Here is a 23,856-nt window from a genome sequence, read left to right on the forward strand (position 1 = left end):
TAGCAGGGTTGTTACCACTTAGCTTCTGTGGACCAAGCCAATCTGCCTTATTTGTCATTTGGGTTTTATTTTCTTTTCAGTAAGTGAGTGGATTCTGTTAGAGCTCTGTACTTCAGCTGGATTTCTAAAGACAATAAAGCTGCAGAAACAAGCTGTTGAGGAAAAGAAAGCATCATAAAATAGAGGCAACACAAAAGGTGATTCCAGTTGCCTCCATTGATCCATTTGAACAAAGACCCAGGTGTGGCAGACTGCAGTGTTGTAGGACGAGGGGCTGAGAAGATAGAGGGCAGAAGCCCGTGCTGTCATTTAAACTGAAGTTCACAGAGGCATCAGGACTCTTACTGAAACTATCAAGGGTTTGTTGTTGTTGTTTTTTTTTTTTTCATTTTAGTCTGCCATGCTCTTTTCACAAAAGACACCACAGCTGCTGCTTGAATGGTCAGGACAGATTCCCAACAGGTTCTGGCCTCATTCCAGTGCAGCTTTATTGTACATTCCCACTTGGGGATGAGCAGTCCCCAACACCAAACAGTTCATTTGTCCCACGGCCCAAGAACTCCTCTTTTGCCAGGTTTCCTTATTGTTTTCCCAATAGTGAGTAGATCAGGCATTTCCAATGGATCAGAGGAAGCCCTTCTTTCAATCTATCCAGCATGCCAGCAAAGCCAGGATGCTGGAACTGTGTGTCCCACAACTGATGCGCTGGCCTTAACTGTGCTGCTGGAGAAGAAAGTGCTTCAGATTTCATGTGCCACCTCAGCCAAGTCCAGAAGTGCTTATAAAAAACAGTGTTAGTGTATCATTCAGAACAATCAAATACTACGTGCACAAAACAGTAGTTTAGAGCAACATAAATTTTAAAAAAGTGACAATTTCATCACACAATTACTGTACACTGCTGTCCTTAGGGTTGAATACTTTCCTCTCTCACACTCCCTCTTTCTCTCTGTTTTAATCTTTCTCTTTTTTATTTTCATTTTTGTTTGTTTCTTTTTTTTTTCTTTTTTTTTCTTTTTTCTTTTTTCCCCTTTTTTTTTTTTTTTTTGGATTTGGTCCACTGGAGATAAATTGCCCTCAATGATATATATATTTAAAAAAAATATCAGCAGCAAGACTCTCTTGAAATAGATTCTGTTTGATGTAGCTAGTCTGTCTTTTCTGTTTTGCCCTCTTTCACAGCAGCCTCTGAAGTTTTCCGCAGGGGGGCTTTCTCTGAGTTGGCGTGTCCTTGGCCAGATTCCGCCGCTCCTCCGTTTTTGTGCGATGTGTGCTTTTCCAAGTAGTTCAGCATTTCACTGAGAACAGTTTGGAAAGTGCTTAGGGCAGCACATATTGCAGGAGTTCCAAAACCATGAGTGATCAAACTACAAATAGGAAAGAGAGAGAAAGAAATACACACATGCACATAAATATAAATGCACTCATGTTCATTGAAGAGTTTAGAGTACACTTATTTTGCTATAGTGAAATTCAAGGTTTGCTCCCTAAACTATTTATTACCTATGGGAGAAACAGGAAAGAGTGGACCTGAAAAGCAGATTACATACAGCTTCAAAGGCTGGTTTTGGTAGGACTCTTGGTTCTGAAACACTGTAGGATGGATCCTTGGCTGATGCAGATTGACACAAGTTGTTGACTTCAGAGAGACCAAAAGAGGCTCCATGCCCTGGACTCCCCAACATCGCTACTTTTCCAGTCCCAAAAGGTTTTTATCTCCCCTTCTCAGTTAAATGAAAACAGTTTTGTGTGCTTTATTCACTCTCCTAGATCAGAGCCTTGAACAACAAGACCTAGCTATTCTACATGGATATATTTGGCCGTATCTGTATTAAGAAATTAAGTACTGCTGAGGTGCAATCTCAGACCATCAGCACAATTGTCATGCTTTGGCCATATCCATGCTGCTAAGCCCTCTGAGCATCCAATAGGGTGGAAACCTAACCACTAGTTGAGAATAGTCCCTGGCCAATGCTGATGACCAAACAAGGCCCAGGAAATGTTTCACACAGGGCTGGTTCAGCCCTGCTAAATTAATGGACCATCCTAACCAGTCAGTAGTAAAAACAACCAGGTTCCAACAGCTTTGCTCTGGTGGTGTTGAATTTACTACTATAGATTTATCCTGTTGCACGTTTCATCCAAATAAGAGTTTTTTTCAATATAAGACTCAATTTTTCTTGTTTTCCTGCACTGCAAACTAGCTGAATTTCAGTGGTGCTCCTCACTTAACAGCTAATTAAATGACCTATTAATGCATTTGCCATGCAGAGCCAAAGTGAGTTAATCTCATCACAGTTTAGAGGAGCATTTCTGCACACATGTGTATCTACAATCACTTGAGATGTTTTGGGCATCCAGCCTGGCTTCCTCCTGCATATCCAGAAGTGTGCAAGTTTCCCACAGGTCCCATCTCTTAGATACCATCTCTGTGAGGATGTCTCAGATACCTTGAGATATCAGAAATGGCACTAGAGACCAGTTTTTAGACAATCAGCTCCAGCCCTATTCGCATAAGTGTTACGTGTACAGTATAAACTATTTATGTAAGGGTCAGTGAAACTGAAGTTGTACCAGACACCTTACTATGAGGAAATAATTTATTCTCATTGTTATAATGATGTAATTTGATAAGTGCTAAATGAAAAACAAAAAAAACCCCACAACCAACCAACCAACAATGAAAAAACCCATAGCACTCCAGATTTAAAATTTTCATTTAGAAACATAAATGAAAAATTATTTCAAAGGTTAAAATCTCATTGCAGATTTTAAAAGACTGATTTCAGTTATCTCAGTTCTGCTCAGGGCAGAAAAAAAATGAGAGGAACAAAACCTGATTTCTGCATTTGCAGACATTTTTGAGAAATCAATACCTTATATTGGTTTGGGTGAGGAAAAAACCCCAAAACCAAAACATAACAAAACATTACAGTGTTTCTGATAAAACAGTGACTATTTTCCACCCCATGACAGTTAAGATCTTGTCCCTGCAGTAACTCTCAGGGTGTCTCAGGTACCACATCAGTAAACCCTGCTCTAACACAGAGAACTGTGTGTAGGTCAAAAATGGGAACATTTCACTACATTGAGAACCTCTCTCTTCTGCACTTTGGCTTCTCAGTCTTTCCAGCTGTTTTATAAAAAAAATGAAAAAGTAGACACCCAGAGAAAAGAAGTTGTACAGGACATAGACAATTGCCAGGATGCTTGAAGAGTATTAAAAAACAACAACAACAACAAAACCAACAAAAAACACAACATAGGAAAAGCTCTAAGATATCTTTTAGGATGATCTTTCTGCCTGCTGAACATTGGAACACTGTTTGGTTGGAAAGCTGGTATCCTGAGGAAGACACCCAACTTATAGGAGTCCTAATCAAAATGAGGCCTTATTTTGGAAATCTATCTCCATTTCAGATTGGGAGTGGCCCAGTCTTTTATAAAAGGTCTCCCAAAGGCTATTAATAAATAACTAGTTTTTAGAATGTTTATCTGTCAGTCTCCAGGCAGTTCTCAAAGCAGGAATTGATGTTTACCCCCAGTTAGTAATGAAAGAGAAATTATAATTAAATATTTGCAGACCATTTTGCAGACATCAGTTAACAATATCATGACTCTTTAAGTTTGAACTTGTAGTAATATCTGGATCTTTTTAATTCAGTATTAAAAAGATGTAAACATGCCTCACTGTGACTTTTTATATATATTTTTTTAGAAATGCCTGACATACCAGGAAAATAAAAATCTGTGTCACTGTAATTGTAAGTCATGTTTTTAACAGCAGTAAAACCAAGATTAGGAGTAGCATATAGATAAGACTATTTTTAGCCCTTTCAAGTCCTTTTAGGAATCAGGCAATTTCAAGATTTTGTGTTGGATTTTATCACCATTTTAGTCTTCATAAATCCAGAGAAATGAAAATGTGATGGAGCTTACAATAACAGAAAGCAAGAAAAGGAAATTCATAAATATCATTGCTAGTTAGAATATCTCATGATTTTTACAGTGCTTGTGTGATCTCCTCGGTCTATACCAACACATATATAAAAATATTTATGATCTTGGATGCAAAATAAACTTGTTTATCTATTTTTAAAGTTGACAATATCTGCAGTCATTCATTTCTAGTTGATGCAAATAGTAAGTTTAACAAAGGATTGAGTAGAAAAGAAATCTTCCAGCCTGCTGTCTTTGAACCTTTTGACTCTTGAACAATTGTCTCTCTTCACATGATAGCTCAATATATGCTGAAGAGCAAAGTGGGAATGCTACAGTCAAAACTTACAGAGACTGTCTCGGAAGTCATCTGTATGGCTAAGAAAATGGGTAGAAAATTTCTATGTTCTCAAATGCTGAACAAAACTGTAGAAAATACCAGAATGGGACAAAATCTAATATCAAGACACGTGAGCATAGGTACCAACTTGTAGGTGTATACATCAACAATGCCTAATCTCCCATTACAATCAAAGGGGACTTAAAGTAGTTTCTTATGTGTGAGAGTCTGCAGTGAAACATCTGCACAGATTTGCTGGATACGATATAGGACTTAAGTCTACCTTGCTTCTAGGTGTTTTGACACCAGGCAGGTTGTGTTTGTGTGTCTCCCATGGCACTAGATGCCAGTGTTTAAGAAAATGAATTGAGCACCAGGGCTACATTCAATACAGTCAGAGAAGTCTGGATGATTTATTACATGAAATGGACGTGTCTCCTTTATGGTGAGCTTCACCATTCTTCTGGCTACACCAAGGGCTCCATCAAGCTGAATAAAAATGTGTGGTTAATGCTATTTGAGATGCCCTGTGCTAACAAGACATCTGTGTCAGGTGGACTGGTAGTGCAGAAGGCTTACAGGAGAGCAGCACACTTTTAAAGCAGCAATGGACTGACAGCATAACTCACAGCATCTAAAAAAAACCACTTCATACTAATGTTTACTCAGCTATAAATTGTTCTAGGTCTTCATTGACTACATGGGAAGCTTAGACATCCAGCTTATATGGAGACATCCAGATATGGGTATTTCATCCAAATGGAATCTTGAACTTGTTGTCTAACCAGTGTTTCTAGGCAAAGGATTTTATGGGGTAAGTTAGGGGTCTACATCCTTTACAGCTTAACCTCTTACGTACCACTAATCATCAAATATGGCATTTTTTTTCAACATAACTTCGTATTCCTTATAAAAAAGCCAACACTTTTTTTAGTGAAATGGCTCTGCAAAGTATCATGGCAACTCTGCTTGCAGTCCCTGATGAATATATTCTTCTCCACAGATGGGGATATGGAGAGCTTAGTAATTTTCCCATGAAGCTTATTGAGAGAAACCATTTTATGGAAAATTTCTGGCCAGCCCTCCTTGCCATGCCCCTGTCAGGGTGGATTTTTTTAGCTTTATTGTATGCAATGTTCACAGAATCACAGAATTTTAGGGATTGAAAGGGACCTCGAAAAATCATCCAGTCCAATCCCCCTGCCAGAGCAGGAACACATAGATGAGTTTACCCAGGAAGGCATCCAGGCAGGTTTTGAATGTCTGCAGAGAAGGAGACTCCACAACCCCCTGGGCAGCCTGGTCCAGTGTCTGTCACCCTCACTGTGAAGAAGTTTCTTCTCAAATTTAAATGGAACCTCTTGTGTTCCAGTTTATACCCATTGCCCCTTGTCTTATCATTGGTTGTCACCGAGAAGAGCCTGGCTCCATCCTCCTGACACTCACCCTTTATATATTTATAAACATTAATGAGGTTGCCCTTCAGTGTCTTCTTTTCCAAGCTAAAGAGACCCAGCTCTCTCAGCCTTTCCTCATAAGGGAGATGCTCCACTCCCTTAATCATCTTTGTGGCTCTGTGCTGGACTCTCTCCAGCAGTTCCCTGTCCTTCTGGAACTGAGGCCCCCCCCAAAAAAAGACTGAGAGATGCTATCTTCTGCTTTATCTTACATTTTTATCAGTGTTTCCACTTGCTCTGTTTTGGTGGCCTTTATTTCTCTGCAAGGTAAAGTCTGTGAAAAATCTAAGAAAGTTGGATAATTTCCCTTAGTTCATGAAAGCAAGTTTCAGGTTGGGGAGAAAACCTGATTTTACATTTAAATCAGATATGACGAACAGAAGATTAATAGCAACACATTCAAATATGTTTCCTGAAAGTCATATTTAGTTGCTTGACTTTTCAGACTAACTGAGCTGCCACTGAAGGTTCATTTTTGGTACACTCCAGGTCTATGAAACAAGTTTCTTTCATTGTAACACTTTCATTTGGGTTTAAAAGCCTAAAATAAATGGTGGTTTCATAATGGAGTCTTTTGGGTATTGGCAGCTTTGTAGTGCATCTCATTGTAACTTCTATAAACTAACTTTGTTGTTCTAAAAGGCAGGGCTGAAATCTCTGATTTGGGTACTGTGCATAGCAAGCTGCAGAAAGACGGCAATGGATATCAGGCCAACATGTTATAAATCCTTGTGCTTAAGGACATCCAGACCTGCCTGCAATTCTGCCCAGGCTATGATGCAATTATGTCTGCTCATGTTTTAATGATGGCCTTACTTAAAAGTGAAAAGATCCAAGTGTGCCTGAAGGCTTGGACTATCATTTGCCAACTATCTCAAGGACTTCTCCATACCCCAGGCTGGTGAAACTCCGACATGCGGCAAAAGAAACAGATTCCCTCTCAGTGGGGGAGAAGAGGCCATCTGCACTGAATGTTTACACCCTCATTTAAAATAAATACTTTAAAACAATAATAATGAATAAAAAGCAAGCTTGAACTTATTGGTTGGACTTTCTCAGAACTTTGAATGTGAAAATCATTTCATGTTTATTCTTATGTAATAACACATGTAGATGACAAATAATCAGATCTGATAAGACTTGATGTCTGTAAAGGAAATTGAAAAATATTTGAATCTCTTCACCAATACAAGCAACATCCTAATTTAGAGACGTCTCTCTTGACTTTGAGGTGCTTCTCTTGATTTCAAGGGATGTCCTGTGAAGGTTGTCTGGAGAATTAGACTGAGACAACTTTACTTCAGAAGGTCAGTACACCTAACCACGACAGAAGTTAGACTGATAGTTAAGGGAAACATTGGAACATGACCAGTATATATTACAGAGATAAGTAGTCTACAGGATCAGAGTGGCAAACAGCACATACAAAAGTTACTTTGCAAAGTAATGCTTGCTTTCTGTTCATAACCAAAAAGCATATTAAGGACACGATCTTCTAAGCAGATGGATCCCCTTCTACCATGTGTAAAAACAATGGAGCATTTAAGAAGAAAGTGCTAAAGCTGATACTACATATTTCCAGAATATTCTGTTTCAGCTCTGTATATTTTAGGCCTCAGTACTGACTTTCCACATTAGGAGTATTGCCCAGGGAACATATCTGAAACATCTAAGACTGTGACTATGGATTGTTTCTGAGCTATAGACTCCTGAGCATGGCACTCACAAAAGTCCTTGGATGCTTGCCGTGAAATATTTCCAGTATATGATATTATATCCTCCAATTATAACACTGGATAATGCTGTGACTTGCCAGTTTTGAATGAGTAAAAGATTCTGGCTAACTGTGGATGAAAAACAGCCTCGCCACCCATTGCTACCTGTGGAAATACACCAGTGAGACCACAGATCCAAGATGACTGGATACTTTTTACAAAGAGTGAGCATGACCCTCAGCTATCAGCTCCTTCACTTTCTCCTTTCAGTTAATTAATGGCTACATCTCTTCTCTATGGGAAAAAAAAGTGAAATGAATGAGATTCATCCAAATTGCTACCATGCATAGATTTTTTTCCAGTGAGGCAGTTAACATAGTCAAGAAGCTTCATTGTCCCCCTCAAACAAGAAAGACCAAGAAGTAAACATGCTGATGGCAAGTGACAATGCAAGTTTGCAACCTTATAATTTGGAAATGAGGGGAGGGGATTCCTTTTCTTTTTGGGGAAACACAAGAGTGCCTTAAATGTTTTAAGAAATCTTGAGTGCTGGATTGAAAAACAAAACAATCCCCCCAGGACTTTTTCCATCTTTGGTGAATGTATATTTGATTTTTCCTTGGTAATCATGGAACTTGCTTGTTAAGGAAGAGGATAAATAAAACAGATTTTCATCTGTTCTATTGACTCCATAAATTGTGACTGTAAGGGAATACGGTCTCATAAGACTCATGATAAAAATCATTGGCAACGTTAGATATTCACAGTCTTCCAAAAGGATTTTGGTCATAAGCAGAGCAGGAGAAGGTGACTGAAACCTTTCTATGGAAAGATCAAAGATGGAACCCCCTAGGACAGGGATTGAGGGGAAAATACCAGAGGAAAGAATTCTAATGCCTTTGGTAAATAGTCAAGGAAAAGAAAGAAGATGATGATAAAGAAGAGAAGAAGAAGAGGGAGTAGAAAGAGTGAAAAGAAAAAGGGAAGAAGAAGAAGAAGAAGAAGAAAAAGAAGAAGAAGAAGAAGAAGAAGAAGAAGAAGAAGAAGAAGAAGAAGAAGAAAAAGTAGAAGAAAGAAAAAGAAAATGAAAAAGAAAAAGAAAAAAAGAAAAAGAAAAAAAAAAGAAAAAGAAAAAGAAAAAGAAAAAGAAAAAGAAAAAGAAAAAGAAAAAGAAAAAGAAAAAGAAAAAGAAAAAGAAAAAGAAAAAGAAAAAGAAAAAGAAAAAGAAAGGCAAAGAAAAAGGCAAAAAAAAAGGACAAAGAAAAAGGCAAAGGCAAATAAAAAGACAAGAAAAATGAACAAGAACAAGAACAAGACAAAGGATAAGAAAGAAAAAGACAAAGGAAAAGACAAAAGAAAAGAGAAAGAAAGAGAGAAAGAGAAAGAGAAAGAGAAAGAGAAAGAGAAAGAGAAAGAGAAAGAGAAAGAGAAAGAGAAAGAGAAAGAGAAAGAGAAAGAGAAAAGGAAAGAGAAAAAATCAAAAGAAAAAAAGAAAAAGAAGGAATAATTTGTTGATTACTAATACCTCAGCACTGGGAACCAGTTTTGCCCTGCTCAGCTGAATCTAAAGCCAGATTGAAAGAGATTGTGGAAATCAGGGAACTCTAGAGGGCACCAGTGGTGTTTCGCCACAGACTTCATTGCGCACCAGGCTTCTTTCAGTCCGTGCATCCAAACAGAAGGTTGCTACTGCTAATCAAATGACTGGAATTATGACAGCAGCTGGTCTACCTCCTGGCAAGCAAACAAGCGTAAAAAAGATACAACAATATGTGAGGAGGGAAAGTTCATCTGTAAAGGCAACACACCAGTAAGGCTTTGGGCTTGGCTCTTTGTTACAATTTTAAAAATATGTTGAGCTTCAAAACCCATTTCATTGCTCCCTTTTACCCTTCAGAAAGAAGGATGTTACTTTCTCGCTGCTTCCAAATTCTGAGCCTCTGGTTTCTTGCCTGTCACTTTTCATATCACCTTGTCAGTGTGATGCCAGGCACTCGCAGGAGGCTGACAGCTCCAGGCTCACAGACTAGCTAAACAACAAAACTCCTGTCTCAAAGTGTTTCACAGGAAGGATGTTTTGTATCAGCTGGATGGCTAAGCAAAACACAGAATAATTTGTGATGATGCTGATAGCTTTCATTATCTCTCTTTAGTATCCTGAGTCTATTTTTTCTTGGTCTGTTTTTATAGGGTTTCTGCACTGAAAGAAATGTCACATGCAACAAAGTAGTTTTCCTTTTCCTGTCTTTATCTCATATATATGATAGATGATCTGGATGTGATTTTGCATCTTGATGAAATGTAACCATGAAGTTAAAGGATCAAATCCAACTTCTGTAATTGGTGGGTGTTTGTTTCCCTATATGATGGATGACATTAGTAGGATACCTGAACTTTCCAGACGCTACAGATTAGTACAGACACAAGTGTCCAGAAGGCAGATGTAGAAGGTATGTCTGTACTCAATTTTACAGGTGAAGAAAGTGAGACTAAGAGGCTGACTGATGAGGTCAGAGAGTCTGCATGTGTGAGCCAAGAAAGATAGACAGATCTCCTGAGTATAGCCTCAACAAGAGATTTTTGTGTCACATTTCCTGGCTTCCCAGCACAGAATGAGGTCATTTTTGGTAGGTTTTGTGGTCACTCTAGTTAAAAACACTTCTGCTAAAAGTTTAAAAAAAAAAAAAAAAAAATCTGTTTTGATGCAAGGGCAGGTTATGAAGGTAAAGACAAGAAGACATGTATCAGTGTGACTTTCAGGTTCCCAACTAAATCTGTGGGAAGCTCAGATATAACAGTGGAATGGAAGAGAGTAGATACATGCTCTCCCTATTCAAAAGAAAGGTAGGATCTAAAATCAAGAAAAATATTAATTTAGTGTTTTGGATGTCTGATCCATCTGGAGCAATGTCCTAAATTCTGAAGGCCAGTTTGATACGTTATCAACAGACTTAAGTGTGGATTGAATAAAGCAGAATTCTACATCCAGAACTCTAGCCTTGGTTTAATGCAGAAGCCACTACATTAGATAACAACACTCATTGGTTTTCACTCTCAGTTTGCCCTTAAATTTTCCTCTACAAAAAAGAACAGCTTCAAGAGGAGGGATGGAAAGTAAACACACGGGTTCATCCATGGCACCAGAGATGCCATGGGACACTTAGAGTATCTATAAGGCTGGTAGGAGATGCCTTTACAATGATGTAGCACAGCCTGGCCTCATCTCCGTTGTCAAAGTGTTTTAACCTGCAAAGCAGTGGCCATATCTAAGCTCCCAGGTGCTCTTGTCTCTACAAGCAGGCTTGTCTTCATCTGCTGAAGGTCAGGATTGCCCTGGTTCACCATTTTCAGACTTTCCTGAAGTTAATTATTCGCAAAGCCTTATATATTTGTTTTGTTTACCTAATTTTTTTTACTTTCTCTAGCTTTTCCAACCTCCTTTTTTCTTCCCATCACCTTGATAATTAAGAGCTGTCTCTCAGTTTCACTGGGTATGAAACTAAGCTCTTTACCTGTTCTGAATCGCAAATCAACCAACTTACAATGCTAAAGAAAGTTTTGTGTAACCTTTCTGTCCTGAAAATATAAAGAAAGAGGAATTCTCAGCTTTACTGATATCAGGGGATTTGAAAATGCTTTATGTTTCAAGAGAAATTAAAATCTCAGCTTTTCCTTCCTGCATACAGAGACATATGCTCATGTACACAAAAGTCTTCCATATTTCTGTGGGATTTTGGGAAGAAGAATATCTGAGTTACAGGTAGTTGAAGGCATTTTAAAATAAACTAAACTTTATCTGAACATTTTCTTTCTCCTTCTTTCCTATTTTCTTTTTTTCTCCCTTCTTTCTTGCTCTCTTGCTCTTCCTTTCCAGATACTCACTGCATTTTGAAAGCAAAGGTTGAGAGAAATAGGTTCCTCTCATTAAAGCTATTGGGACATTTGAGTTCTTTCCTAGTACTGACTTTGCTCTCTACGGTCGTAGACTCATAAATGCATTTATACAGATCAACCTTTAGAGGACAACAAAGAGACACTCATGTATCTGGACAAAAAAAGTCTCAGCACACAGAAATGGAAATGGATTTTTCCAGTGTTTTCTTGTTTGCCCTGTGGCTTAATGATGATTCTGTCTTCAGAAACTGGGGACAGGGTAGTTAAGCTAGTGGCTTTCAGGCCAGATGGTACCCACAGGACAGGATTATTCCACTTACTCCTCTGCATTTATCATGAAGGAGACAAAGACAGCTGGGGTAGCCCTACAACATATCACCTCTTCTTGATCTCACACTTACATATATGCTTAGAACTCTGAGCTGCCCCAAAACTTAGCCCATGAGGTCAGTGGCTTATGATCCAGCCCTAACAAGGTTGGATTTCTCTAAATCTTACTACATTATTTATAGTACAGGTAAGGCACCTAACAGGTCTGCAATAAGGGCTGGTGCTTCCCTGAATTCTCAAGCTACATATATATTAGTTATATATATATATATATATATGTATGTATATGTGCCACTGTGCCTAGGAAAAGTCTGAGACAGTGCTAGTTTGAACAGACAACAAAACCCCAGGAATTCTACAAGAAAACAGCACAGGCAGCCAATACACACCTGTGCCCTGGCATGACTTGTATTCACTAATATCAATATAACTTCTCTACAAAAAGATAGTCCAAAATGTATTGAAAAAGGAGAAAACCTGAATAAAGCATACGTAATCCTACCCTGGCTCACGTAATGCACAAGTGTTGCTGCAATGAATGTAAAGGTCTATAGAATTGTCTGTTCATAGTCAAACAATATTGGGAAATCATTCTTCATGCAACATTGAGTTTTCTGTATTCAGGTCAGATGGACATCTCAGAGAGAAGCTGCACAAACACAATTTTATCAGGGGTGTAGAAGAGCCTCTGGTTTTTGCGTATCTGGAGAAGTTGTGCAAAACTCAGCAGTTTTCAGTCTCACTGCAGCTCCTTTGAAGATTTCCTGGTTTATGCTTTGTATAAACTTTGAGTTTAGAGTTTGAGCAAACCCAGCAGTTCTGATCCCTTCGTGGGGACTATCCTGTACTTCAGGTTGGACACATGTTTACAGATCTTGATGAATTGGCACTCAGTGGAAAAACTTCAGAGAGAAGTGTGATATTGAAGATTTAAAACAGAGGAAATGGGAAATGCTGCTTCAATTTGACCTGTGCCAGTCTATGAACCCTGGTCTTAATTATTAACATTGAGTAGGTAACAATGTGAGCAAGTGAAGCACATAACCCTACACTTACTAGCTGTAGAGTAATTTATTCCTAAAGAAAACTCCCTTTTACACCAAGGTAGTGGAGGACAGATTCCACTATAGGTATCAAACATTGTAGCTCTTCTAAAAGTCTTACACTATCTTAGAATTTATTCTTATAATAGAGATTTGTGTGATTTCTCTGAATTTTTCTGGTCATAAAAAAAAAAAAAATCCCTTAGACTTTCTGACATCATATGGCATAGGCATATACATATATGAATACAATACCAATACTTCATGTTGTGGTTTCTTTGCCTTACACCAATAAATTAAATATTGTTATGGCATGGGTCCAGAAACTGAGTCTAAATGTATTAGCAATCTCCGGCTCTTTGGTCTGAGCCAGCTTGCATTTTCCCAGGCCTTTCCAGGGTGTTGTTCACGAATGACTCCAATGAGACTGTTGCAGTAGGCAGTCTGCTTTGAGACAAGTCTACTTTGGAGGCCAAAGAATTAATAGGGTCATGGTAAGATGATGTCAAATGGTCTCAGTAGCATAGAGGAGGCTCTGGAACTATTTAGTTAATTGGTAAGGATGCAGCCTAACTGTTCCTTCTTTTATTGCTACTTTGATTTGTCTATATTGTTACTTTGGCTTCAAACTTAAGGTTGTATATTTCTGGACCATTCACTTTGTCTGTTGGTTGGATTGTAATTTGGCTCACATCTAGTGCAAGGCAACTGTGCGGCCAGATGGGGAGATCTGACCAGCAGATGTAGAAAACTACTTGTTCAAAAGCAGACTGTGGTCCCAGAAACAGGGTGAATGCAACTAGCCTAAACTACATTGCTGGACAAACATGTTTTCAATAGGCATAGGTAACAGAAAGGTTATGGACATTATAGTCTTCTAGGTAAGGGAACAAACACCGTTATAAAATCATAAGCAGTCTTTATAAAAATAATGGATTTTAGTTAACCATTCCTCTTTCAGAATCATACCTGAAATGTGTTAAATGTCTCTGGATGTCGAGGTCTAATATTGGAGTCGGTCTGGAAGATCCAAGGGGTGATCTGTCTTGACTTAGAAGGTCTTGGAATTCTTTACATATTTGTCTAAAAGGAAAGTGGAAATCCTTAAATAAGACAGCTGTAATTCTTTCCATAAGGTGATTGTCCTAACACTGTCACCTTATTCTGAGTCATCTCATTCATAACAGAAGTGTTTGGCAGAGGCATTGTTAAAGAAATTAAAGGCAAACTAGTCCTCCTCTTGCCTCCCTACCCCAAATTCTTGGAGCCAGCAACATACAGAATCTTTTGAAGATTAGTTCCCCTCTGAAACCATTTTAGCACTCACATATTAAAATGCAATTTTTCTCCTGAATTGTACCCAGTTTGTCAGTGTTAAGTCTGTCTTAGCTCACCTACATTAGAAGGAAAGTTTGTGGTTAAAGAAAATGATGAAATAGCATTAAACATGTCTGAAGACTGTGTAAATACACCACTACTTGTATATTTGCTTGTGTCCCTTGGTTTATCTGCATGTAGAAGTCCTGGCCATTCTGGCCTTGCCTGCTTGACTGCCAACTCCTTAGACAAATGGAGCACCAGGAGTTGTGAAGGAATATGCTGCCTCTACTCTCCTAGTTTCCATTTTTGTCCATACTCTGCTTCCTTGTAGACTCTGCAGTGGAACAATTGACAAATCTTCAACTGAGACTGCTCCCACAAGTCTGCCCAGAGTGAGAATCCAGTCCAGCAGCAGCAATTTAAATTTCTGATTGAAACATTCATCACATTGTTTTACAGTTCTACCATGCATCAGGCAGCCTAAAGTAGATGTCTATAGCAGTCCAGATGACATGTATCCTAGCAGTTCTTCTTTCTCTCCAATGACTGTAGGAGGAGCTCATTGGCTTACTCAGCTGTCAGGGTCTACACAACAGACAGGCAAGTGAGGCAAAATCCATTACCTCCACTTTTTCTCAAGGATGGTTTCCTGGGCAACACACAGTTTCAGTAGGTAGAACCTGGGACCTGAGTTCAGCACTTTGGAATGGGAACTCAGGGTCTGTTTCTGTTTTTCCTGGTCTCCCACCAGCATAGTAGCCCAATGTTTTTAGAAAGGATAGATGAACTTGCTGTCTTCCCTCTCCCTCTGCTTCTCAGGATGCCTCAGCAGCTGGGGGTTAAAAATATCCCCTGGGATACCTCTGTACAGGACGTAGGACTAGGAGACACCTGAAAATAAGGCCTTTTCATTGTTGTGATGTTGTTGCATTGGGCCATTTTGCAATTAGTCTAGGAATATTCTAAGAATGTACTTTTTAAAAAATTAACAAAAGCAGCTCCATTTAGGGCATGGCCTCAGAAGGGTACTATCTGAACCATAGATGGATAAAGATATAACTTATTTTCAACTGCTTTATGATACAGTTAATTACAGTTAATTAAAAAAAGGAGAGAGGTCTGGATCATACTCTCAGGACTTCTCCAAATGAGCATACCATTCTCCATTGACTTTGGCCAGAATTATGACAATTAAGTCTTCTTATTTTGAAGCATCTTGCTCTGGAGTGCCCAGGCAACCACCTACTCTGTCAAAGGAGGTGAGTGCAGAGAAAGATAATCAGAGGAGACTGACTTTTCCTATTGTTTACTGCTTTCTTATCCTTTCAACTCTTAACCAAAGCTTGCTTCACTCCCATCCTGCCCTTGCTGCCACTTGTGTTCAGTGCTACATACGGGCTACACAGATCAATCATCTCTTCTTCCATGATAATTGTCAGGTAAGGCTCTGATTCTTCATTTTATAGACCAGGGTGTCAAACTCATATTCACCGGGGGCCACGTTTTCATATCTCCATGTAAATTGTCACCATCTGATAAGATCTGTGTAGTCATGTTCTTCTAGCCTTCTAAACATGGTGGCTTCCTGAGAATGGACCCTGGTGTGGCCTGTTTCCCAGAAGATCCTCAGAAGACATTTGGGAGAGTTCAATGAGCCATTCTAACACTTTAATAATATTGGCAATCGCAATCTGATTACTCGATGTGTGCATGGTTTAATTGGTTAGCATAGATAGAATCACTGTGCCTGGGCCCACTTTCTAACACTAAAGAACATCTCTGTGGTCCATGATTTCTGTTAGAAGACTCTTTGCACTTCTGGTCCCAGATAAAGTTTGAGTTCTTCATTATCACCTTGTAACTGCTGTCCTTTTGGACAGGGGCATAATGAAAAATAAGTGGCTAAACTCATCATCTCGGTCTTTAGAAGGTCCTCCATTGCCTAGCTACGTGCAAAAAAAACTACACTAACCTGTTTTTACCCTTCATCATATCACTGTTCTGCAAGTTTTGGACATAAACTTTGGATACTGCAGCTCCCTCATGACTAACAGGAGAGGAGATGCAGATCTCCTGCTGTGCTGCTGGACTTCATCCAGGCCTGATTTCTGTAAATGCTAATCATCTGTATGGACCCAGACACCAATTGCTTCAGAAGACAGCATCATCTTAGCCTTTCAGGCAAAGAGAAGTATTCAGCAAAAATGTATGTAAATGCAGCATACAGTTTTAATGAATCAGGTCCTTAGAGGAAAAACAGTTCCTTTCAACAACTGAACACAGTCAGTCATTTTGGCTTCTAAACAATCTGCTATCCCCAGTTGGCCCTGTCAGCACTGCTCTTTTCTCCTTCCTCCAACCTTTACTTTCTACCTGTTGAAAAAGTTCATCTTAGAAGTTCTTACATTTTGACAAAGAAAACTGTCAGAACCAAGTGTGCAATTAAGTTTCCTTCTATCTTCACATGTCAGAAGTCTTTACTGAGTGTTGGCAGATTGAAAGAAAGGAAAAAAACTTTTTTATTATACATGAAAACCTGTAAAAGGCAGTAACCTACTTTTTCCAAGGGGATTTCTAGGCAAACTGGTGTCTCAGAGCCTCTACTACCAACGAAACCTCACCTGGGGTAGTGACAGGGAGAGGGGCTGACAGATGTTTGCTGACTCGGACTGTGACTTTGAAAAAGGAAAGAAAGGTGGTTATGTTATCTTAGGGACCACAGATTCATAAAAAAAGAAAAGAAGTCCTACCCACTTGCAAGGGAGGTACCTGATGATTTGGGATAGATGGTCAGATGTTCCAGCAGATGACCAGGCAAAGATAAAAAAATCTGTACTGGATCAGAACAAGAGTCCTTCTAGTCTATGATCCTATTGCTAGCAGTGGCCAAAGCAAATGCCCTGTGGTGAGCACGAGAGTGAGACAAATATGTGCCCATGAGTCTGATCTATTCCAAATGTGGCAGAGTTGCCAGGCACCCGAAGAACAGATATTAGGGAGGTGTTCAGCAGGTACTGTGCATCCAATCTCAGAGCTACTTTTCAGAAAACTAGTAAATTGAGCACACAGTGTAATTAGCCAGGTGTTGATTACTCTGCACTGGCTGCAAGCAACCCCACAATAAAATTGATATTCACACTATACTGTTTTCTTCTGTGTAAATGTGTGTGTATCTGTCCCTCTGCCTCATGTGGAAGTCCTTGTGCTGCAATACTCTGTGGTGATTCCTGTAGGAAAGTGTACCTCTCTTTCAGGTGAAATTGTTGACGTAGCCTTCAGCATGTCTGCATGTGCAACCTGGTGTAAAACAGGGTCTCCCACACCTCTGCAAGGTGAACTAGCCATGCTTAAAGACCATCAAAAACCAGGTTCCAGCTCTTTTTTCCTTTTATTATTATTTTTTTTTAAGTTTATTTTTTATTTGTGTGTGCATTGCATAGTCATGTCCTGAATCCTTCCTAAACAGTCTAGCATTAACTGCATCAGCACCCTTTGGCCAGAATTATGACAATTAAGTCTTTTTTTTGGAAGCATCTTGCTCTGGAGCATCCAGGCAACCATCTACTCTGTCAAAGGAGGCAAGTGCAGGGAAAAATAATCAGAGAAGACTGGCTTTTCCTACTGTTTGCTACTTTCTTATCCTTTCAACTCTTAACCAAAGCTTGTTTCACTTCCATCCTGCCCTTGCTGCCACTTTTGTTCAGTGCTACATATAGGCTACACAGATCAATCATCTCTTCGTCCATGATAATCGTCAGGCAAGATTCTGATTCTCCATTGTCTAGACCAGGAGTGTCAAACTCATATTCACTGGGGGCCACATCAGCCTCACGGTTGCCTTCAAAGGACCAAATGTAGTTTTAGGACTGTATAATTGTAGAAGTAATAGGTGAAAATGAGTTTGACACCCCTAGTCTAGACCATCAAATTGTTAGAATAAACCATGACACCATCTTGTTGCATCAACTAATACTGTCCTAGGCAGGTCCTGAGTTAGCAAATGTGAGAGAACATTTCCAAGAGACAGTTTTGGAAGATCAGGTAGTTTAACACAGTATGTTCTGTTCCTTGATAGAAAATCGTCCTGATTTCAATCACTGTATTACTTTCAACATAGCCTCAGACCAGTTAGGGCTGAGCAGGACAATGAAGAGAGTGTTACCTCAAGCTTAGTGACCTCCATGTGTTAAAGAAGGCTATTGGCATCTAAAATAGCCTTCACTAGCCCATGTACCACAGTTCTGTGCATGGCAGCTGAATTGCTTCCACTCAGGGTGGCTGGATTACTTGATTGTAAGGTATAGATGCCCCTAATAACACTGTAAGCTTCTACTGGACACCAAACACTTCTGAACTGTAGACATTAAGGTTTCTGTTTAGTTACCCGCACGTAGATATGTGGTACCCAAGACATCCATAGTAACTGTCAGATACAACCCAGTGAAAAAAAGAGACCTGTTTGCTTCTGGAGCAGCAGCTGGTAACTAAGCTGGATAACCAAGTTCATCTCAAATGTCAGTAGATGCCTATGTTTGAGCAACTGAATCAAGCCACTGAAGCTGGATGTCTGAATACAGAATGGAGCTGCATCTATATACTAGGAATTGTGGAACTGTTAATTTTGTTCTTTCCCTTTATTTTTCCTCGAGAGTCCATATATGGAAGATCTCACCAGTTCTACCAAAAGCACACCCCTGTGGGCTTCTGACTGTGTCCCAGGGTGGACAGTGACAAACATGCACAGACAGTGGCGCTCCATTTCTTTCCATAAGCAAAGCTTGCAATGAGTGATTTTATCACTCTGGAATTTCAGTGTCACTTTTGGTGACAGCATAACATTCCACCTCTTTTTCTTGTGTCTGAACTCACAAGTGCATGAGGCCAGACAGTTGTGAAATTACTGAAATAACAAAGCTAGAGCTTATGTATGCCTACTGAATAACTGAAACTCTTGACAAACGACTAAAGTACCTATTATCAGATACATGGAAGCATGGCTGGGAAATACCATGCAAATATTAGGATGTCATGGACGAGTGTGTCCTGTAGTATCTGGACAGGACTGGTTTGTGACTCACCGTTCTCCTTCCAGGCAGGAGAGGGCAGTAATAGCACACACATTGACCCGTCTGTCCCTGCTACAAGCATCCTGACTGCAAGAGGATATGGCCTATCCCTGTTATTATCGACAGACAGCTCTGATCAATTTACTGCTGCTTTTTAGTAATGGAAGAGGGGAAAAAGTGATTTTGTTCCTTACAAGTGCACGATAACAGCCTACAAGCCCAAAGTTCATGTGGGCTAGGAGTAATGCATGCTCACAACTCTCCACTTCGGTAGTAAGGGAGGATGAGAAAGTAGGCATGAAATGGTGAAGAAGATTACTGAGACCTTTAGGTGTGACTCAGTTGGACAGCCTTTGGACTTCACAGTTACCCACTGATTGTTGGCATGTACTGATAAGGATAATGGCTGTGGCAAAACCAGTTCATCCAGACACAGGAGATGATACATTCAGTATAGGGTGAACTGTGATTTACATATCAACTACAAGCTAACGAACCACAGACCAGGCCGGCTGGCTGATACAGGAGGTGGGGGACATGCCAGAGGGCACATAGCTCCACCTTCTGATGCACCCAGCATGGCACAAAGGGGAAAAGCTGAGACCCTTCAACACGGCCCGAGACTTGTCAAGACTTGTCGATCTTCTGCAATCACCCCTTCCCCCCAGACTTTCCTCTCCTTCACAATAACACCTCCACAAAAGACCAGAAGTTATGCAAGCAGGCAACCCAGAGGGCTATAAAGGCCCACCTTGTACAAGCACTGGCAGTGCCCACACACCATCCCGAGGGCCACTCTGCCCACCAGTCTCACCATGTGAACTGAACAAGACACCAGACGACGCCACACATCGCTGGACCCGAGACTGCTAACTCTGTCACACATAAAGCAGAGCCATAAGGATAGTGAAATCTTTCTCCCTATATTCTTCCCCATACTTCTACCCTTTTGCTTTCCTTCTTGTATGTAACATAGTAACCTAAGATTTACAGCCCCGTATATGCTGCAAACTTTTAATGTTTACCAATCAAATCTACAATAATGTAAATCCTTCTGCCACCGAATAATATACCATTTGGGCCAAGCTGCCAAATAAAAGCCTTTTGTTTGCAGACCTTAAGTACTGTGTGTACTGTTTTCCAGTCTAAGGGGACCCATGAACCTGAGTCATTTCTCCCCCCTATTCATACCTGAGGGCAGGACGTGATATACAACCCATGGTGATCTCTCCTTAGAGCCAGGAAAAAAAGGTTAAGTAATGTTTTAGAAATGGGGCAAATCCTCCAGCTGGGGCAAATTAGAATCTTACTTCTTGCCCAGCAGTACATTCAGCTCATACTTAGTTAGAGGGGTAGATTATTAGTGGTCTATACAACCATGGGGAGATACGACTTGCAGAGAGGAGCTGCTTCTGGCCAGTGGGTTTATTCTCATGTTGCTGAAATCCCTTGGGCCCTTAAAACAATGTGGATGTAGGTAAGATCATATCCCACTTATATTATTCCTTTTAATCTACAAGAGACTTAGGACAATGATGCATGAGGTCTCTCATCACCTTCACAACCAGCAAATGTCCCCTGAGCCACAAGTGCTTTGCTTATCACCCCAGGGAAGGATCACAGGCTAGATTCATGGGAATCACAAGCCTGAGATGTTTCAATGCATGTTGTCATCTGGATCATCTTCAGGAAGGTGGAAGAGCTCTGAATACAAGAGGGACACTAAGACCAGGAATCCTCTTCCCCAAAAATAGACAAAGCAGGAGGACACTGGGATACAAAGGACAATCCTGTTCCTGATCAGCCTTTTCCCCTATTGCAGGGTGATTCCTCTCTGTTTGTTATAACCTGGCCTGGAGGATTTCTAAACATTTCCTGCACTGGGATGTTGATTTGAGAGCTTAGGTTTTCGGCCTCATCTCTGCTGAAGTCTCCCTGTGTAACACTGCAGTAAGTACAGGGAGAGTATGAATATGTTCAAGGTTGCTCCATGCAGGCATACCACACACCTAGTGTAGGTCTATTTTGCTCCACAGAGATGATTTTTTTTCCTGTTTCCCATGGCTCATGAAGGCAAATTCCTCCCTCATTAAGGCTAATTAACCTAGATGAAACATTATCCTAACATGATGTTACTGCTCCAGGGAGGTGAGTGGCTTGTTTAGAGCAAAGTCAGATGTTTCTGTGTGTCATTAAGGGCTTTAGCAAAGTTCCCCTGTACAATGCTCCAGTGTCTTTGACATCAGGGGAACTCCTACAATTTGTATCCAGAGAGCATCTGTCCTTTTGCAAGCCAGCTCTCTGTCAGCAGACTAACGATAGGTATCTCACGGTAACTAGTACTTTAATATAAGTTTAAATTTCCTGCTCACACACAAGCAGGAGACAAAGCAAGTTTCTGTCCTGTAGATCTTACCAATGTCACTTCCTCTCATCCAAACCGTCTGAGATGATGTATGTGCCTCCTAAATTGCAAGCAATGACACCATAGCCACTGAAAGCTCACTGCAGTAAACAGAGTTCCTTTTACAGCATCTTTAAAGAGGATTGCTCTTGCTTGCTGTCAGCGAGCACTGTTGTGATAGCAGTTACGGCAATCCCAGCTCCGTACTCCCACTCCTCCCTCCTCCATTCCCCAGATCCAAAATGGAGAAGTGGCAGACAGATTTCTTTCTCCATTTCCCCTCCCTTCTTACTTTGTCGCTAGGATCATCTTTTTCCTCGCTGTCTGCTCTTTCTGTTCCATGTGCTGTCTGGCGATATGCTCTCCTACTGCCTTGGCAGGGAACTCTGTTTCACAGGTGTAGCCAAAATCTCTGGCCAAATGTAATGCTTCCCCTGTGGGCAAACAAAATGGGTCAGTTAGTTTTTAGGGTCATTATTACTACTACTGTTATGATTATGCTTACAGAATTTCTTCCACTCTTAAAAAAATAATAATACAATAACAAATCACTTTTGTAGACACTCATTCCCAATCTCAGTTATGGATTTCAGCCCATTTAGCCTGATCATGCTTAGCCATCACATGGTGCCAGCCGGAAGACAAGGAGGTTACTCCTCTCATTACAAAATATTAGTCAAGACACTTGTGTTTAGCTCCCTCCAGTACCCACCAGTGAGTACTGGGCAGCTGCTCAGGTTTTGTAAGCCCAGTCCATCATTGATATTTAAGGCATGGAAATGAAAGAAAGATGAGAATATATCACTCTGAAGATCTGAGATCCAGCCTTCGGTGCTTTATTTCTCTGTCTCTAAAAGAGAAATATCCTTCTACCCCAGGAGAGAGTCGTGGTGATAACATACACTTCAGTATATTTGCTTAGGGGTTAAGCCAATAGGCACAATACAAGTGTCCCACACTAAAGATGAGCAGACCCCAAAGTAGAGTACAAGAAACTATCCTGTTTCCAAGAAGACTTCAATCAAAATTGACCAGACAAAATGAAAAGGGATGACAAAGAAGATCGCAGGTGCTGTTTTATAAGTGGGGAAATCAAGGCAAAGGGAGTACATGGCTTGACTAGGCTTTATGAGGAGTCTATGACAGAGGCAAGCACTGAGCAACTCTCTACCTTACTACGGAGACTGGACACCATAACTCGATTCCATGATGGGTGCCAAATACTCTGGAAGAACCTGTCTCTCTCTGCTAGTTTAGAGAACCCAGGAATTTATTTTAAGGTTTATTGAACATTCTGGCCTGTGTACTGTGACTCTGACAACCTTGATGTGTGATTTCTCTGATCAGACACAGCTGCCTGGAATGTGAACATCTGTGCCTAAGTTAGTTTTTCCCTGGTGGGAAATAGGTCCTTCCAGATGACACTTACTTTCATCTCATCATAGAAGGTAGAAATAGGTCAGTTACCAAAAGTGTATGCTGAAGCACATCTGCATGAGTAAGAGATGTGCTCCAGAATAGTTTTGGGTTAAGGTGTTCTTTTTCTTTTTTCTTTTTCTTTTTTCTTTTTCTTTTTCTTTTTCTTTTTCTTTTTCTTTTTCTTTTTCTTTTTCTTTTTCTTTTTCTTTTTCTTTTTCTTTTTCTTTTTCTTTTTCTTTTTCTTTTTCTTTTTCTTTTTCTTTTTCTTTTCCTTTTCCTTTTCCTTTTCCTTTTCCTTTTCCTTTTCCTTTTTCTTTCTTTTTTTCAGAGTTGTGTATTTGCTTGCCATCATGAGAGGTGGCATTGGGCCCTGGGTCTTTGGAGAGTAGAATGATGCTCCAGGTGAACAGGAGGGATACAGGACCTGTACTGCTTCCCTTTGAGAACATGTGCAAAGGAATTCCTCTGATTAAATGTTAGTATTGACATCTGACCTAATACTTTCAAGTCAGTGGAAAAAAGCTAGAATTTGGAGCATGTATCGTGCCATGCTAAAGCAGAAGGCAAAAGTGGATCAGAGAAATTATAGAAAAGTCAAGATTAGAAGGGAACTCAGGACATCACATGTCGTTGAAAGCATGGCCTTAGAGTAGGTTATTAATGGACTTCTCAAGCCTAGTTTTGAACATTTCCAGCTACGGAGATTCTACAACTTCTATGAGCAACCTAATCGAATGCTCAACTCTTAATTTAATTTAATTTAATTGTTAATCACCCAGAAATGACTACTGACTACAATGAGACATGAGAGGACAGATAAAACTACAACAGAGATGATGAGATGAACCCCATCCCCAGCAAGACTGAGTCTGCTCTGCACAGGCCTGGCCAAACCCACAAGGATGGGTTTCAGTGGTCCTGTGGCAGAA

At 40.1% G+C, this 23,856-nt stretch overlaps 1 protein-coding gene across 4 annotated transcripts in view; it reads right to left on the reverse strand.

Annotated features, from left to right (window-relative positions):
- Nucleotides 1-360: 360 nt before the first annotated feature.
- TFAP2D (transcription factor AP-2 delta) overlaps nucleotides 361-23,856 on the reverse strand; it is a 48,686-nt gene continuing 25,190 nt past the window's right edge. For 3 of the 4 annotated variants that reach the window (XM_021294409.2, XM_021294408.2, XM_013368613.3), the window contains 3 exons: nucleotides 21,801-21,942; nucleotides 13,688-13,801; nucleotides 1,011-1,367 (listed from right to left, as the gene is read on the reverse strand). In XM_021294409.2, the coding sequence (XP_021150084.1) occupies nucleotides 1,148-1,367; nucleotides 13,688-13,801; nucleotides 21,801-21,942 (476 nt within the window). In that variant the 3' untranslated portion in view covers nucleotides 1,011-1,147. Of the gene's footprint in view, nucleotides 1,368-13,687; nucleotides 13,802-21,800; nucleotides 21,943-23,856 lie in introns of all 4 variants that reach the window. The other variant, XM_005507397.3, reaches the window with a different exon arrangement.

The sequence above is a fragment of the Columba livia genome, chromosome 3 (genome assembly GCF_036013475.1).
Source record: "Columba livia isolate bColLiv1 breed racing homer chromosome 3, bColLiv1.pat.W.v2, whole genome shotgun sequence".
Taxonomy (NCBI): domain Eukaryota; kingdom Metazoa; phylum Chordata; class Aves; order Columbiformes; family Columbidae; genus Columba; species Columba livia.